This window comes from Pan troglodytes, chromosome 23 (assembly GCF_028858775.2).
Source record: "Pan troglodytes isolate AG18354 chromosome 23, NHGRI_mPanTro3-v2.0_pri, whole genome shotgun sequence".
Lineage (NCBI taxonomy): Eukaryota > Metazoa > Chordata > Mammalia > Primates > Hominidae > Pan > Pan troglodytes.
The window spans coordinates 25,720,688-25,737,607 of NC_086016.1; the positions used below are offsets into that span (position 1 = coordinate 25,720,688).

General features: G+C 48.1%; 1 protein-coding gene across 4 annotated transcripts in view; it reads left to right on the forward strand.

Moving 5' to 3' along the window:
- Nucleotides 1-16,920, forward strand: part of SMARCB1 (SWI/SNF related, matrix associated, actin dependent regulator of chromatin, subfamily b, member 1) — a 46,125-nt gene that overhangs the window by 12,753 nt on the left and 16,452 nt on the right. For 2 of the 4 annotated variants that reach the window (XM_515023.8, XM_001169712.8), the window contains exons 4-6: nt 935-1,072; nt 3,286-3,413; nt 15,619-15,785. In XM_515023.8, coding sequence (XP_515023.2) covers nt 935-1,072; nt 3,286-3,413; nt 15,619-15,785 — 433 coding nt within the window. Of the gene's footprint in view, nt 1-934; nt 1,127-3,285; nt 3,414-15,618; nt 15,786-16,920 lie in introns of all 4 variants that reach the window. The other 2 variants (XM_016939577.4, XM_016939576.4) reach the window with 1 other exon arrangement.

A 16,920-nucleotide genomic window follows, 5' to 3' on the forward strand; every position in this document is an offset into this window, starting at 1 on the left:
GTAGAGACAGGGTTTCACCATGTTGGCCAGGCTGGTCTTGATCTCCTGACCTCAGGTGATCCATCCACCTTGGCCTCCCAAAGTGCTGGGATTACAGGCGTGAGCCACCACACCTGGCCTGGTTTCGAACTCTTGACCTCAGGTGGTCTGCCCATCTTGACCTTCCAAAGTGCTGGAGCTACAGGCATGAGCCACTGCACCTGGTGCTTTTGGTAAAAGCAACCTGGAATTTGGGAGAAAAGATCAAACGCTTCATGGGACATGGGTTATTTAAATTACCTTGGATGTCACCTCTGGAAGGTATTTATCAACCCATCTTTTCAACTTCTATTGCTGTGGAAGCTGAGAGGCCAGAGGCCTTGCCTAGTCCATCTCAGGATGGCCGGTATGTCTAAAATGACAGCCTGATCATGTCTCTTCCTTCAAAACCCTGGGGACTCCCAGCCACCTGCTGAGTAAAGTCATCTCATGGAGCATGTGAGACCTGTGATCGGTCCCCTCCCTGGGGGCCTCCTCCCTGGACTGCCCCTCAGTCTCTCCTCCTTGCTGCTGCCCGTGCCCCTCCCCGCAGTGAACCCTGACTCAGTGTCTAAGGCTGTGCTCTATTATCCACTCCTCTGGGAAGTCTCCCCCTTGTACCACTTCCCCGCATCCAGGAAGTGCTTCCGTGGAGCCATGCCTGGCTCATAGTGCAGTACACCATGGCCGTGCTGTGTCTGGTGCCCCTACGTACCCTTGCCCTTGCCCAGGTGCCTCTAGCATCTGATGACAGCCTGGGGAGCAGGCTCCTGCAAAGTCAGGTGCACAGACAACTCCCATGGGAGCCTCGAGCCTGACAGAGGTACAGTGGGCATCCCTGGAGCATTAGTTGATTCCTGGTGGGCAGGATCAGGCTCCTAGACTGACTGGGAGGACTTTTCTTGTATCTCCTCAGGGAACAGAAGGCCAAGAGGAACAGCCAGTGGGTACCCACCCTGCCCAACAGCTCCCACCACTTAGATGCCGTGCCATGCTCCACGACCATCAACAGGAACCGCATGGGCCGAGACAAGAAGAGAACCTTCCCCCTTTGGTGTGGATGCATCGCTGCACTCACCCTCCGTACTGATTCCGCCTTAGTTCTCCAGCACGTTTCAGTTCCTTCCTCCCCAGAAAAACACTCTGCTTTGACCTTGTGCTCCCCACAACGCCACAGTACCTCCTCGCCTTTGAACTGTTGTGTTTCCCTGACTTCCAGGACATTGTCCATAGCCTCCTTGGCTCTGTCTACTGTCACCTTGCCATGTCCTCCTCACCTCTCTGGCCCCTCAAGTGGAGTTACTCAGGGCGCGGTCCTTGGGCCCTTTCTCTGCCCTCAGTTTCACACGAGTGGGCCACAGCCAGTCTGATGGTGCAGATGCCATCCACGTGACTCCCACTGTGCCACCATTTCCCAGAGCCTGCTGGAATAAACCACCACAAACTGGTGGCTTCGAGCAGAGCACATTTCTTCCCTCACAGTTCTGGGGCTCAGGAGCCCGGATTTAGTTTCACTAGACCAGACTCACGTGTGGACAGGGCCATGCTCCCTCCAGAGGCCGTCGAGGTGATTCGGTCCTTGCTTCTTCCAGCTTTGGGGGCTGTCACGTTCCAGTCTCGGCCTCTGTGGTCACGTGGCCTTCTCTGCATGAAACTTCCCTGTCTCTCTCTTAGAAGGACACTTGGCGATGTAATTTAGGGCCCTTCTGGTTAATCTCTCAGGATCTTTCACTTAATCGTATCTTCAAAGTCTCCTTTTTTGGCCATATGAGCTGACAGTCACAGGTTTTGGGGATTAAGTTGTAGATGTCTTCGGGGTCTGTTTTTCACCTCTGTGGCCCAGACTTCCTCAGCTGCCCTCACCCCCTCAGCCTCATGTTGCCTGAAGACTTCTCCATTTCGGCGCGTGGAGATCCAGCCCTCTCCTTGCTCAGGCTGTAGGTTTCTTTCCCAAGTCCTGCCTTTTCCTCACACAGCAAGTCCAGTCTCTCCAGGTTCTCACCTGGGACTGCCTCAGACAGCCCCCCACTGCTCTCCCTGGGGTCTCTAGCAGCCCCTACCTCCCCTCCCTGCTGCCTTCTCAGCTCTGCAGCTGGTGTGGCCTCTGCTCCAGGCAGATCACGTCACCTCTCCACGCAGAATCCTCCAGGCTCCCCATCACCCTCGGAGCAGAAGCAGGAGTTCTCACTGGGGTGCCAGGCCCAACCTGGCCTGGTGCTGCCACCGCTGCACTCTGCCCCACTCACCCTGCCTCAGGCCTGAGAACGTCCTCATTGCTGTCAGACCTCCCAGAGCTCCTGCCCTGCAGTTGCCTCTGCTGAGGTTTAGCCCCGTTCTCCCTCCTCCCCTCTTTCCTTTCCTCCTTCCTTCCTTCCATCATTCCTCCTTCCCTCCCTCCCATCCTACCCCCTCCTCCTTTTCCTTCTATCTTCCTTCCCTCTATCTCCTCTTCCCATCCCTAGTTGACTGTCCCCTTCTCCCTTAGAGTGGCCACCCCTTTTCTGCAGCATCCCTGCCCCTTTCCCTGTCTGTTTCCCAGCGCATTCATGCCTGGCACTCAGGTCACTTTTCTCTGTCTTCCATCTACCTCCCAAGGTCACTGGGGGCCTTTCTCAGCCCTCTCCATGCTCCCAGACGCCCTTAGGTGTCCTGTGTCCTCCAGCTCCATTTCACCAACCTGCCTGCCGGACTCTTCCCTCTTTATCTTCCCAAAGTACTCCATTGCTTGGAATCCTCCTGGGACTCCCTCAGGGCAGTGGCCAGTTTGCATAGCCTGAGGGAAGAACTGTGGGTGCTTCGACACCCGCTAGCTTTGCAGCATCCCTGACCACTGCTCCTCACGGAATCTGTGCTCTGTGGTCTGTTTGTACGTCCTCAGCAGTTCCTCCATTCACCTGCCTTGGCCTTGCTAGAATATTTCCTCTTCTGGAAATGCCCTTCTCCTTTCCCATAGCCTTCCATGAAAGTCCTGCCAAATTTCAGGCTTAAATATCCCTTCACAGGATGTCTGGGTGTTGTTCCAACACTGCCCAGGTCGATTCTATTGCAGACAGACTGGTGCTTGTTATTTATGGCCCCGACTGTCCCCATTAGACCGTGGCCCCGGGACCCCTGCTGGCCTCGTCTGCTGCCTCAGCTGTTAGCTGACAAGCGGCCATCTTCCCCAGATGGGTTTGCAGAGGCCTGCTGTGCAGAGAGAGAGGCTGAAAATTTGCATACCTAGGGCTCCGGCCCCCTCGCTGACTGTTGCTTCCATTTCACTTTCAGCTTTGATGACCATGACCCAGCTGTGATCCATGAGAACGCATCTCAGCCCGAGGTGCTGGTCCCCATCCGGCTGGACATGGAGATCGATGGGCAGAAGCTGCGAGACGCCTTCACCTGGAACATGAATGGTACAAGGCAGTCGGGCTTGGCTGGGCCTGGCCCCAACCCCTGTGTGTTACGTGGGAACAGTCCCCTTTCCTGCCAGCTGCCTGTCAGGCAGATTCTGGACCTGACACGCAGGACATCGGGGCATAGTTTTGGAGGGTGTGGGCTCTGGGTTCAGTCCTGGTTCTGTTGCTGTTCACTGTGGATTGGGCCTGTGAACTTCGGACTCCTTTCGCCATACTGAGGTTGGGTGGCCCAAGAGGCCTGGCATGGGAGGCGGCTGATCTGCATAGCATGGATGATGATGACAATGCCAGTCAGACCTAGTTCAGCCCCCGAGCCCTGCACACACCTGCCTTGGGTCCTGTCCACCACTCTGCTTCTGCTGTGTGAGGCTGCATGTGTGCCCCGTGCCTCTCTCCTCCTCTAACTGGTCGTCTCTAGACATCCTCACTCTGTAAGTCCTGGGTCAGATGCCATCTCTTCTGGCTCTTCCCGGGCTTCCAAAGCCTGGACAGAACTCGGTCTTTGTGCAAATGTAGACAGAAAGGTTAGAAGGATATGCATCCCAGGTGTCTAGACTGCTTATCCCATCTGGGAGGGCGGATCATGCATGCATTTATTGTTTTCTCTATTTTTAAGTCTGTTAGAATGTATTTTTATTATTTTATTTTATGATTACTGTTTTTTTAGATCTTGTTGCATACCAGTTTTTTTTTTACTTAGTGTCTGTATTCTTCTGAATTTTTATAATGAACATACTATTTATATTCAGACAAAATGCAGTGAATATCATCTTTATTTTACTTATTTTTTTTTTTAAGAGACAGAGTCTCACTCTGTTGCCCAGGCTGGAGTACAGTGATACTCTCATAGCTCACTGTAATCTTGAACTGCCTGGGCTCAAGCAATCCTCCTGCCACAGCCTCCCAAATAGCTAGGAATACAGGTGTGCACCACTGTGCCCAGCGTTATCATTTTTAAATGAGTAAATGTTTAAAATCATCAGAATCTCACCACCTGAATAATGTTTTCAGTTTTACCTTTTCTGTCAATTCCACATGCAAACATATTTAACATAGTTGTCACTATAGAGCAAGTATCGTTTTATTTTTCTTTACTTATCATAAGTATCTTTCTGGTTTCTCTTTTTTTTGGGAGGGGAGATGGAGTCTCACTCTGTCGCCCAGGCTGGAGTGCGGTGGCACGATCTCAGCTCACTGCAACCTCCGCCTCCTAAGTTCAAGCGATTCTCGTGCCTCAGCCTCCTGAGTAGCTGGAACTACAGGCGCGTGCCACCATGCCTGGCTAATTTTTCTATTTTTAGTAGAGATAGGGTTTCACCATGTTAGCCAGGCTGGTCTTGAACTGACCTCAGGTGATCCGCCTGCCATGGCCTCTCACACTGCTGGGATTACAGGCGTGAGCCACTGCACCCAGCCTCTTTCTGATTTCTTTAATCTTCAAACAGTGCAGCATTTTCTCCTGGGTCAAGGCGCCTTTGTTTGCTAAAACTCCCCCTGCTGTAGACGGCTCCACAGCAGATAACATAGTTGCAGCATTTTTCTCTCAGAAGGGATTTCCTAAGGGAGGAGAGTATGAGTGGTTGTTGATATGTGGCTGCCTTGAGCTTTCTGAAGGATTAGGCTGCTTCCTTTGGTCATCCCCAGGCACTCAGCATGGTAGGCCTGAGTGCTAGGCCTACCACTTGCTCACACCAGTGCCAGGCCTGAGTCCAAAGGCCTCTGCTCAGCCCTGAGAAGAAGGCCTGAGAGCCATGTGCCGGGTGCTTGTCCCGTAGGTCCCACAGGTCAGCTGGTGAGGGGGGACGCCAGTGGGAGGAGACATGGGTGAGGGAGGACACTGGCAAGAGACGCCGGGAGGTTGTATTGAGTGTAGATGGGGACAGGTACAGTTCACTGGTCATGCCCCAGAACAGGGACAGGACAGCCCATGGGGACCAGGCCATCAGTGCTGCACAATGCCTGTTATCTCTGCCAAGCTCCCCGCTTATCTCTGCTGGCCCACATCATAGTTATTTGTTAATTCTTTTCTCTCCCTCTCCATTTCAACCCTTTAAGGTCAGGGGCCTTGTTTTTCATTGCCGTTTTTCTTCTTTTTTTTGAGATGGAGTTTCACTCTTGTTGCCCAGGCTGGTGTGCAATGGCGTGATCTCAGCTCACCACAACTTCCGCCTCCCAGGTTCAAGTGATTCTCCTGCCTCAGCCTCCTGAGTAGCTGGGATTACATGCATGCGCCTCCATGCCTGGCTAATTTTGTATTTTTAGTGGAGACGGGATTTCACCATATTGGTCAAGCTGGTCTCAAACTCCTGACCTCAGGTGATCTGCCTGCCTTGGCCTCCCAAAGTGCTGGGATTACAGGCATGAGCCACCGCGCCCGGCTGCTGTTTCTCTTAACATAGAATCTAGCCCAGCATAGGAACTTAGTTGTTCAAATTGGATCAGTCCGTGCTCTGTCTCGTTACCTTTCTTTGGGCAACACATAGAAAGTTCTGGTTTGTTTATACCCCCGCCCTTTTCCAGAAAGGATGCAAGGAAGCTTACCATAAGTACACTGGGCCCAAATGACTAAAGCAAATGAAAACAGAGTGGTTAGGAAAAACTGGATAAAGAGGAAATGTTCAAGTTGAAGAGGGAGCTCGTACTCAGCTTTTATTTGGTGAACATTGCTGGGAGTTGGGCGTGGCTCTGGGCCTTTTTAGAACCAGGCAGAATGAGACGTGAAAATCATTTGCATACTCAGTGTGGTCAAGGTTAGCAGCAGCCTGTGGCTCTGAAGAAGTAGAATCACACGTGGTCCTGGAATCTGAGATTTCCTACAGCCCTCAGGAAGAGGGCACAGTATAGTAAGGAAGACCAGGATCATCCATGAACTCCACAGTGAGTTTCACTGGGCTGTTCCTCCTAGGAGTTCTAATGTAAAATATGATGCCCACTGAAAGTAATTTAGAACAAAGTCTTAACCAGTGGAGAACCAAAATAGTGTTGTTCTGCGAACTCTTCCTCAGCTCTGGGTGGTATTTGGCATTTGTAAGAGCTGTGATTCTTAATTGGTGGTTAGATGCCACGCCAAAATTGTTATTGATTTGCTTTGAAATTTCAGATCATCTTAAAGGTGGGCATGAGAGTCTGTATCACAGAGGGATTAAATATGTGAAGTAGCAGTACTTGAGTAGCACGAATGAAGTGTATGTTCAGCCCACCTTCAGAATCAGGATTGGCCAGGCGTGGTGGCTCACGCCTGTAATCCTAGCACTTTGGGAGGGTGAGGTGGGAAGATCACTTGAGGCCAGGAGTTTGAGACCAGCCTGGCCATCATGGTGAAACCCCATCTCTACTAAAAATATAAAAATTAGTCGGGTGTGGTGGCACACCTGTGGTCCCAGCAACCTGGGAGGCCGAGGCACAAGAATCGCTTGAACCTGGGAGGCAGAGGTTGCAGTTAGCTGAGATTGTGGCATTGCACTTCAACCTGGGTGACAGAGTGAGACTCCATCTCAAAAAAAAAAAAAAAAAAAAAAGGAATCAGGATTTTTCTCAGGTTTCTGGTAGGTGTTGTGATGAGTTTGAGGTTATTTTCTCTGAAAAGGACCTGAAGTAGTGCTTCTCTGAATCACTGGTGATGTATGGTGTCACCTGGCTTAACAGCCTGCTGAGGGAGGGAAGTATTAAAATCCTCCAGAAAAGATGAGTTGCCTAACCAGAACACATGTGGACATAGATGCCATCTTCACCCAGAAGGGGAACAAGGGGATCCCCTCAGGAAGAGGTTTGGAATCTGTCTTGGCACACAGGCAAAGGAGTGATTAGGGCCCTGAGTGTCTACACTTGGCTACAGAAGGCAAGTTTTTAGAGATTTATATCTACATGCTTGTTTTGGGCTCTAAAAAATTAAATGAGGCTGAGCACAGTTGCTCACGCCTGAGGCTGAGGCGGGCAGATCACTTTACCCCGGGAGTTCAAGACCAGCCTGGGTGTCACGGTGAAACCCCATTTCTACAAAAATTCACCAGATGTGGTAGCACGTGCCTGTGATCTCAGCTACTTGGGAGGCTGAGGTGGGAGGATAGCTTGAGCCTGGGAGGTTGAGGCTTCAGTGAGCCGTGATTGAGCCACTGCACTCCAGCCTGGGCAACAGAGTGAGACCCCGTCTCAAAAACATTTTTTTTAAAGTTAAAAAAAAAATCAAATGATAGATTCAGGAAGCCAAATGAAGCCCAACATGATTAACCCAAAGCAATCCATGCCAAGACACATCATAATTAAACTTCTGGAAACTCAACACAAAGAAAAAAATCTTGAGAGCAATCAGAGAAAAAGGACAACTTACCTGTAGGGAAAAGACAATAAGAATGGTGGTAGATTTCTTTTTTTTTGTTTTTTTTTTTTTGAGATGGAGTCTTGCTCTGTCGCCCAGGCTGGAGTGCAGTGGCACGATCTCGGCTCACTGCAAGCTCCGCCTCCTGGGTTCACGCCATTCTCCTGCCTCAGTCTCCCGAGTAGCTGGGACTACAGGTGCCCACCACCACACCCGGCTAATTTTTTTTATTTTTATTTTTGAGACGGAGTCTGTTGCTCAGGCTGGAGTACAGTGATGCGATCTCAGTTCACTGCAAGCTCTGCCTCCCGGGTTCATGCCATTCTCCTGCCTCAGCCTCCCGAGTAGCTGGGACTACAGGCGCCTACCACCAGGCCCGGCTAATTTTTTGTATTTTTTTTTTTTTGAAACAGAGTCTCTGTCTCCCACTCTGGAGTGCAGTGGCGCAATTTCGGCTCACTGCAAGCTCCGCCTCCCAGGTTCAGGCCATTCTCCTGCCTCAGCCTCCCGAGCAGCTGGGACTACAGGTGCCCGCCGCCATGCCCGGCTAATTTTTTGTATTTTTTAGTAGAGACAGGGTTTCACCGTGTTAGCCAGGATGGTCTCGATCTCCCGACCTCGTGATCCGCCCACCTCGGCCTCCCAAAGTGTTGGGATTACAGGCGTGAGCCACGGCGCCTGGCCAATTTTTTGTATTTTTTAGTAGAGACGGGGTTTCACCGTGTTAGCCAGGATGGTCTCGATCTCCTGACCTCGTGATCTGCCCGCCTCGGCCTCCCAAAGTTCTGGGATTACAGGCGTGAGCCACCGTGCCCGGCCAAATAATGGTAGATTTCTCGTGAGAAACTGGACGCTAGAGCAAGTGGCAGGATATTTTTCAAGTACTGAAAGAAAAGAACTGTTAATCTAGAATCTTGTACCCAGTGACAATATTGTTCAGGAATGAACGATATTGGACATTCTTAGTCAAGACATTCTTAGATGAAAGAAAACTAAGTGCTGGGCGGGGTGGCTCACGCCTGTAATCCCAGCACTTTGGGAGGCCGAGGCGGGTGGATCACGAGGTCAGGAATTGGAGGCCAGCCTGACCAACGTGGTGAAACCCCATCTCTACTAAAAATACAAAAACAATTAGCCGGGCGTGGTGGCGCATGCCTATAATCCCAGCTACTTGGGAGGCTGAGGCAGGAGAATCACTTGAACCCGGGAGGCAGAGGTTGCAGTGAGCAGAGATTGCGCCATTGCACTCCAGCCTGGGTGACAGAGCAAGACTCCAACTCAAAAAAAAAAAAAAAAAAGAAAAGAAAAAGTAAACTATCCCCTGCAGACCTTCCCTAAAAGAGTGGCTAAAAGAAAGGAAATGATTGCCGGCATGGTGGCTCCCACCTGTAATCCCAGCACTTTGGGAGGCCAAGGCAGGCGGATCACAAGGTCAGGAGTTTGAGACCAGCCTGACCAATATGGTGAAACCCCGTCTCTACTAAAAATACAAAAACAATTAGCCAGGCATGGTGGCGCACGCCTGTAGTCCCAGCTACTCAGGAGGCTGAGGCAGAAGAGTCACTTGAACCTGGGAGGCGGAGGTTGCAGTGAGCCGAGATCACGCCACTGCACTCCAGCCTGGGCAACAGAGCAAGACTCTGTCTCAAAAAAAAAAAAAAAAGAAGAAAGAAAGGAAATGATTAAAGAAGAAACATTGAGACATCAGGAAGGAACAAAAGAAAGCATGATTAAAAATGTAGATAAATAAAACAGACTTTCCTCTCCTCTTGGGTTTAACAAATTATGTTTGACAGTTGAAGCAAAAATTGTAACAGTATCTGATATGGTTCTAAAGGTATGTAGAAAGATTTAAGACTTTAAGGCTGGGCACGGTGGCTTATGCCTGTAATTGCGGCATTTTGGGAGGCCGAGGCAGGCGGATCACCTGAGGTCAGGAGTTCAAGACCAGCCTGGCTAACATGGCAAAACCCTGTCTCTACTAAAAATACAAAAATTAGCTGGGTGTGGTGGGGGGGGCCTGTAATCCCAGCTACTCGGGAACGGGAAGCTGTGGCAGGGATAATTGCTTGAACCCAGGAGGTGGAGGTTGTGTTGAGCTGAGATGACACCATTGCGCTCCAGCCTGGGCGATAGAGCAAGACTGTGTCTCAAAAAAAAAAAAAAAAAAAGATGGATAAAGATAAAATGTTAATCAAAGGAAAGCAGGAGTGACAATGTTAGTATCAGTAAGGCAGACTTCAAAGAAAATGACCAGAGACAGAGAAGGACATTAAATAATGGTAAAAAGATAAGTTCATCAAGAAGACATAGCAATCCTAAATATGTATGCAGCAAATGACAGAGCTGGAAAATATGTGAAACAGTATCAGATAGAACCAAAAGGAGAAATAAACAAATTCACAATCATTGGAGACCTCAGCATTCCTCTCTCAACAACCGATGGAACTGGACGGAAAATCAGCAAAACGATGTAAGATCAAAAACACTATCGACCAACAGAATCCGATTAGCATTTATAGAACACTCCAGCACAGCCGAATGCACATTCTTTTCAAGTGCCTGTGCAACATATACCGTATAATCCGTATAATGGATCATAAAACAAGTTTTAACAAATTTAAAGAATTGAAACCATACAGAGTGTGTTCTCCAACCACAATTGACTCAAATACTTGTAAGCTAAATAACAGACTTCTAAATAATCTGTGGTTCAAAGAGGAAGTCTGTAGGGAAATTTAAAAACATACACAGACCTAAATGAAAATGCAGCATATCAGAATTTGTGGGATAAAGCTAAACAGTGCAATGCAGATTATCTGTAGCACCAGTGCGTACATTAGAAAACAGGAAAAGCTTTCCTCAAGTCGATAATCTAAGCTCTAATCTCAAGAACCAAGAGAAACAAAACCAAAGGAAGCAGAAGGAAGGACATTTGAAGAGCAGAAATCAATGACATTGAAAACAGAACTCAAACAATAGAGAAAATTAATGAAAACTAGCTGGTTTTTTGAAAAATTAATAAAACTGGCAATCTCTAGCAAGGCTGACAAAAAGAATGTAAATTATCAATATCAGGAATGAAATGGGATGTCACCACAGACCCTGCAGATATCAAAAGGAATACTGCAAACAATTCTATAAGTTTGACAGCTTACACAAAATGGATTAATTTCTTGCAAAACACAAAGTACCACAACTCATCCAATATCAAATAGATAATTTGAGTTGCCCTATAACTATTAAGGAAACAGAATTTGTAATTTAAAAACCCCAAAAAATGGCCAGGCACGGTGGCTCTTACCTGTAATCCCAGCTCTTTGGGAGGCTGAGGTGGGAGGATTACTTGAGGCCAGGAGTTCAAGACCAGCCTGGGCTACATAGCAGGATCCAATCTCTAATTAAATTTTAATATAAAACATTATTTTTAAAAAGGAAAACAATTCTCCCCCCCAAAAAAATCTCTGGGCCCATATGATTTCACTGGAGAATTCTATCTATCAAATGTTGATGAATGAATTAACACCAATTCTACACAATCTCTTCCAGAAAATGGAAGAGGAGAACGCACTTCCTGATCAATTTTATAAAGGTCGTATTACCTAGATACCAAACCTAAAGACAGTACCAAAAAAAGAAAAATACAGACCAATATCCTTTATGACTAAAGATGCAAAATCCTTAGCAAAATATTGGGAAATAGAATTCAGCAATATATAGAAATAATTACATACTGTGACCAAGTGGGATTTATTGCAGGGATGGAAGGCTGGGTCAATATTTGAAGCTCAATCAATGTAATCCACCATATTAACACACTAATGAAGAAAAATCACAGGATCAGATCAGTTGATACAGAAAAAGCATTTTGTAGAACTCAACACCTGATGATAAAAATGCTCAGAAAAATAATAGCAGGAAACTTCCTCCATTTAGTAAAGAGCATCTATTTAGTACAAAAAGTCCTGTTGCTATTTTTTTTTTTTTTTTTTTTTTTTTTTTTTTAGATGGAGTATTGCTCTGTTGTCTAGGCTGGAGTGCAGTGGCATGATCTCAGCTCACTGCAAACTCTGCCTCCTGGATTCACACCATTCTCCTGCCTCAGCCTCCCTGATAGCTGGGACTACAGGTGCCCTGCCACCACACCCAGCTAACTTTTTGTATTTTTAGTAGAGACGGGGTTTCACAGTGTTAGCCAGGAATGTCTCGATCTCCTGACCGTGTGATCCACCCGCCTCGGCCTCCCAAAGTGTTGGGATTACAGGCGTGAGCCACAGAGCCTGGCCTCCTGTTGCTAGCATTTAATAGTGAAAGGTTGCATGCTTTCTGCCAGAGACCAGGAACAAGCCAAATATGTCTGCTGTCACTATTCTTATTCAACATAGTGTTGGAAGTTCTAGCTAATCCAGTAAGCTGAGAAAAGGAAATAAAAGACGTGTAGATTGGAAAGGAAGAAATAAAATCCTATTTGCAGATGACATGATTGTCCATGTAGAAAATCCCAAGGGATCTACAGAAAACTTGGAGAACTAATAACTGAATTCCCCAAGGTCACAAGATAAAAGGGATACAAGGCAAACATGCAGAAATCCATTTTATTTCTATATGCCATTAATGAGTACCTAGACACAAATTAAAAATACATTACCATTTATCATCACTCAATAAAAAAAGGAATACTTAGGTATAAATCAAACAAAACATTTACAGGACTTATATACCAAAAACTATAAAACACTGACGGAAGTAATTAAAGAAGACCTAAATAAGTAGACATATCATATTCATGGATTAAAAGACTCAAGATGATGTCAGTTTTCCCCAAATTGATATACAGATTTAATGCAATTTCTGTGAAAATCCCAGCAAGATTTTTTTTGTAGATAAGATTGTTCTAAGATTTATATGGAAAGGCAAAGAAACTAAAATAGCTAAAGCAATTTATTTATTATTATTATTATTTTTTTTTGAGATGGAGTTTTGCTCTTTTGCCCAGGCTGGAGTGCAGTGGCATGATCTCTGCTCACTGTAACCTCCACCTTCCGGTTTCAAGCGTTTCTCCTGCCTTAGCCTCCCGAGTAGGTGGGATTACAGGTGCCCGCCACCATGCCTGGCTAATTTTTGTATTTTTAGTAGAGACAGGGTTTTACCATGTTGGCCAGGTTGGTCTCAAACTCCTGAGCTCAGGCAGTCCGCCTGTCTCAGCCTCCCAAAGTGCTGGGATTACAGGCATGAGCCACCAATTTTGAGAAACAGTAAAGTGGGAGTAATCATTCTACCCAATCTCAAGGCTTACTATATAGCTACGATAATCAAGGCTGTGTGGTATTGGTGGAGTGACATACCGTGATGGAACAGAATTGAGAATCCAGAAACAGACCCACACAAACGTGCCCTCCTGATTTTTACAAAGATGCAAATGTGATTCAATGGAGGAAAGACAGCTCATTCAACAAAATGGCACTGGAGCAATTAGACAATCATAGGCAAGTAGGCTGGCACAGTGGCTTACGTCTGTAATCCTAGCACTTCGGGAGGCTGAGGTGGGCAGATCACCTGAGATCACGAGTTCAAGACCAGCCTGACCAAGATGGAGAAACCTTGTCTCTACTAAAAATACACAATTAGCTGGGCGTGGTGGCGCATGCCTGTAACCCCAGCTACTCAGGCGGGTGAGGCAGGAGAATCGCTTGAACCTGGAAGGCAGAGGTTGCTGTGAGCCGAGATCACGCTGTTGCAATCCATCCTGGGCAACAAGAGTGAAACTCTGTCCTAAAAAAGCAACAACAACAAAAAAGGCCGGGCACAGTGGCTCACGCCTGTAATCCCAGCACTTTGGGAGGCTGAGGTGGGCGGATCACCTGAGGTCAGGAGTTTGAGACCAGCTTGACCAACGTGGAGAAACCTCGTCTCTACTAAAAATACAAAATTAGCTGGGCATGGTGGCGCATGCCTGTAATTCTAGCTACTTGGGAGGCTGAGTCAGGAGAATCGCTTGAACCCAGGAGGCCGAGGTTGCTGTGAGCCAAGATCACACCGTTGCGCTCCAGCCTGGGCAACAAGAGCAAAACTCCGTCTCAAAAAAAAAAAAAAAAGGCAAAAGACAGGAAGAGAAATTTCACTAAAGAAGTTATACAGGTGGCAAATAAACATTGAAAAGCTTTTCCACATTGTTAGCCTTAGGGAAATGCAGATTAAAATTACACTGTTATTCCACATCTTTAAAAAGTGGTGACAGCATCAGATGCTGGTGAGGATGTGGAGGAACTGGGTCACTCACAAGCTGCTGATGGGAATGTAAAGTGGCTGGAAAACTGCCCTAGAAAACAGTTTGGCAATTTCTGTTAAAAACTAAACATGCGGCCAGGCGCGGTGGCTCACACCTGTAATCCCAGCACTTTGGGAGGCCGAGGCGGGCGGATCACGAGGTCAGGAGATCGAGACCATCCTGGTTAACACAGTGAAACCCCGTCTCTTCTAAAAATACAAAAAATTAGCTGGGCGTGGTGGTGGCTGCTTGTAGTCCCAGCTACTCGGGAGGCTGAGGCAGGAGAATGGCGTGAACCCGGGAGGCGGAGCTTGCAGTGAGCCGATATAGCGCCACTGCACTCCATCCTGGGCGACAGAGCGAGACTCCGTCTCAAAACAAACAAACAAAAAACTAAACATGCAACCAGTGTACCTGAGCATTTATCCTGGAGAAATGAAGACATGTTTATACAATAGCCTACACGTGGATGTTCATAGCAGCTTTATTTATAATAGCGGGAAACTGGAAATGATCTAGATAGCCTTCAGTGAGTGAATAGTTAAAGTGAGGCCCCTTCGTACCACAGAATGTCACTTGGCAGTAAAAGGAAGTGACAATCTGGATGAATCACTGGATACAGATACAGTCCTCTATCTTGTCTTTTTTGGAGGAAACTGGGCGCAGTGTGCATGGAATTTCTCTGTGTTGTTTCTTGCATCTGTACATGAATCTACAATTACTTAAAAAGTTTAATTTTAAAATGCTCTGGGCAGTGTATTCACTGGGTGTTTACCCCATGCACCTGAGGTTCCTGCTGTTGCTGCCCTGCGGGCTGTTAGGATGCTGGTCTCCAGCGTGTCTTTAGGGCAGGGAGGAGATAGTGGGGCTGTGGTCTGTTAGGCTGACCTGCTTCTTGATGATGGAATCCTACTGTCTGCTCTGAGGGAATTTTTCTTGGCTTTTTCAGCTTATTCCTGCAAGGCGTCTTGTCAGTAAGGTCTGGGTGGAGCTGGGAGAGAATGTTGACTGAGAGGACCTTGCTGAGGTCTGGCTGGCCACAGATGGTCCCTGTGAGCTCCCATCTGGTACAATTCCTTTTCCAGGATCCGGGATCTGTAGGGACCTCCATGCTTGTGACCTTGTTGAGGCCCTGCTGCTGCTACTGCAGTCACAGGCCTGGAAATCGCTGTGGCTTGGCACAGTGTGTTTTGCTCACATGAGGCCTGGTATTGGGCCAGCCTCTGTGCCATCACGTCTGCCACCAGTTCAGCACAGAGGGGAGTAGAGAGATGGTACGCAAGCTTTGATGTGCCTTTGCTGGCCTCGCCCGGATCATCTCATTAGTTGGGATAATCTCATGCACCCACCCAGCTATGAGTGGAATGAGGGGAGTGTTTATGGCCATGACCACCCCCAGGGCATGGAGCAGGAGGTCTGTGCAGGATGAGGACTGGGGGCCTGCTAGTCATGTGCTTCCTCCTTCCACTCCCAGTTTCCAGGAAGGCCACCCTCAGTGCCCTGGTTGTCTTCTCCTGCATCCGGAGATGTTTGGCTTCAAAGAAGAAGGGGTGAGGGAGGCTGGTCCATGCCCAAGCATGGTGCAATCTCTTGGCATCCCTTCCCTCTCCTGATTTCAGAGAAGTTGATGACGCCTGAGATGTTTTCAGAAATCCTCTGTGACGATCTGGATTTGAACCCGCTGACGTTTGTGCCAGCCATCGCCTCTGCCATCAGACAGCAGATCGAGTCCTACCCCACGGACAGCATCCTGGAGGACCAGTCAGACCAGCGCGTCATCATCAAGGTAGGTGACTTCTCACCCAGCACTGGAGCCTTCCTGGCCCTCAGGGTGGGTGTCATCATGGAGCACTGAGGGTACACCAAGGCCTCAGCAGAAGCCCGTCTTTGGGTTCCATATCATCTGGAAAGTCATAACACCGGCTTTGCTCCCTGCAATCCTCCAGGAAGGGCATAGGCTGAGTTCTCATACTAAAGTGTTACATTCCGGACACATTCAGGGGGTGTCTCTGAGGCACTGCCAGGCTCTGAGCAAAGCCCGGAGGTCTAGAGGAGGTGAAGGCAGCTGATTGGCTGGGCCAGGCTGAGTGCTCCAGGGTGGCCTAGTAACCCAATAAGATGCTGCCTTAGCGGCCATATTACAGGTGAAGAGGTGGGCACGTGGAGAGCTGAGATCACCTGCGGAAGTTGCAAACTGGCCAGTTGAGAAGTGGTGAGGCTGGCGATTGGGCGCAGGCCTGCACCCTGCAGAGCCTATAGCATAATCCTTGCTGTGCTGAGCCGCCACTGCCAGACTATGCCTTGAGGGTGAGGGGAGCTTTGAAAATAGGAAGATATGAGAAGTAGGTGAAATTGGCACATGTGATGACCCTAAAAAGGTCAGTGGTTTGGTTAGATCTGATGCTGTGCCTTTGGCTTCCATTTTAGGAAAACATTGATGTATAAAAATAAGAGCCATGTTACAAAGGGTTCCTGAAAATAGTCTTTGGGGTCGAGGAGCCTCGGGAGGGATGCCTCCTGTGACTGAGGGACGCCTCTGCCCCGTGCACCAGATGGAGCCTGGGCCCACTTCTTCCCACTGTGGTTCTCCGTGGCACTTTACTAAGATTTTGGAAAATAACATGGGGGAATCACCAGCAACTTCCTCTGTGGTCCCCCAAGTAGCAAACAACTAAATATCTTATCTTATTTAGTTAGTTAAGACAGTCTCACTGTGTCGCCCAGGCTGGAGTGCAGTGGCACGATCTTGACTCACTACAACCTCCACCTCCCGGGTTCAAGCAGTTCTCCTGTCTCAGCCTCCTGAGTAGCTAGGATTACAGTTGCCCGCCACTATGCCAGACTAATTTTTGTATTTTTAGTAGAGACAGGGTTTCACCATATTTGTCAGTCTGGTCTCAAACTCCTTACCTCAGGTGATC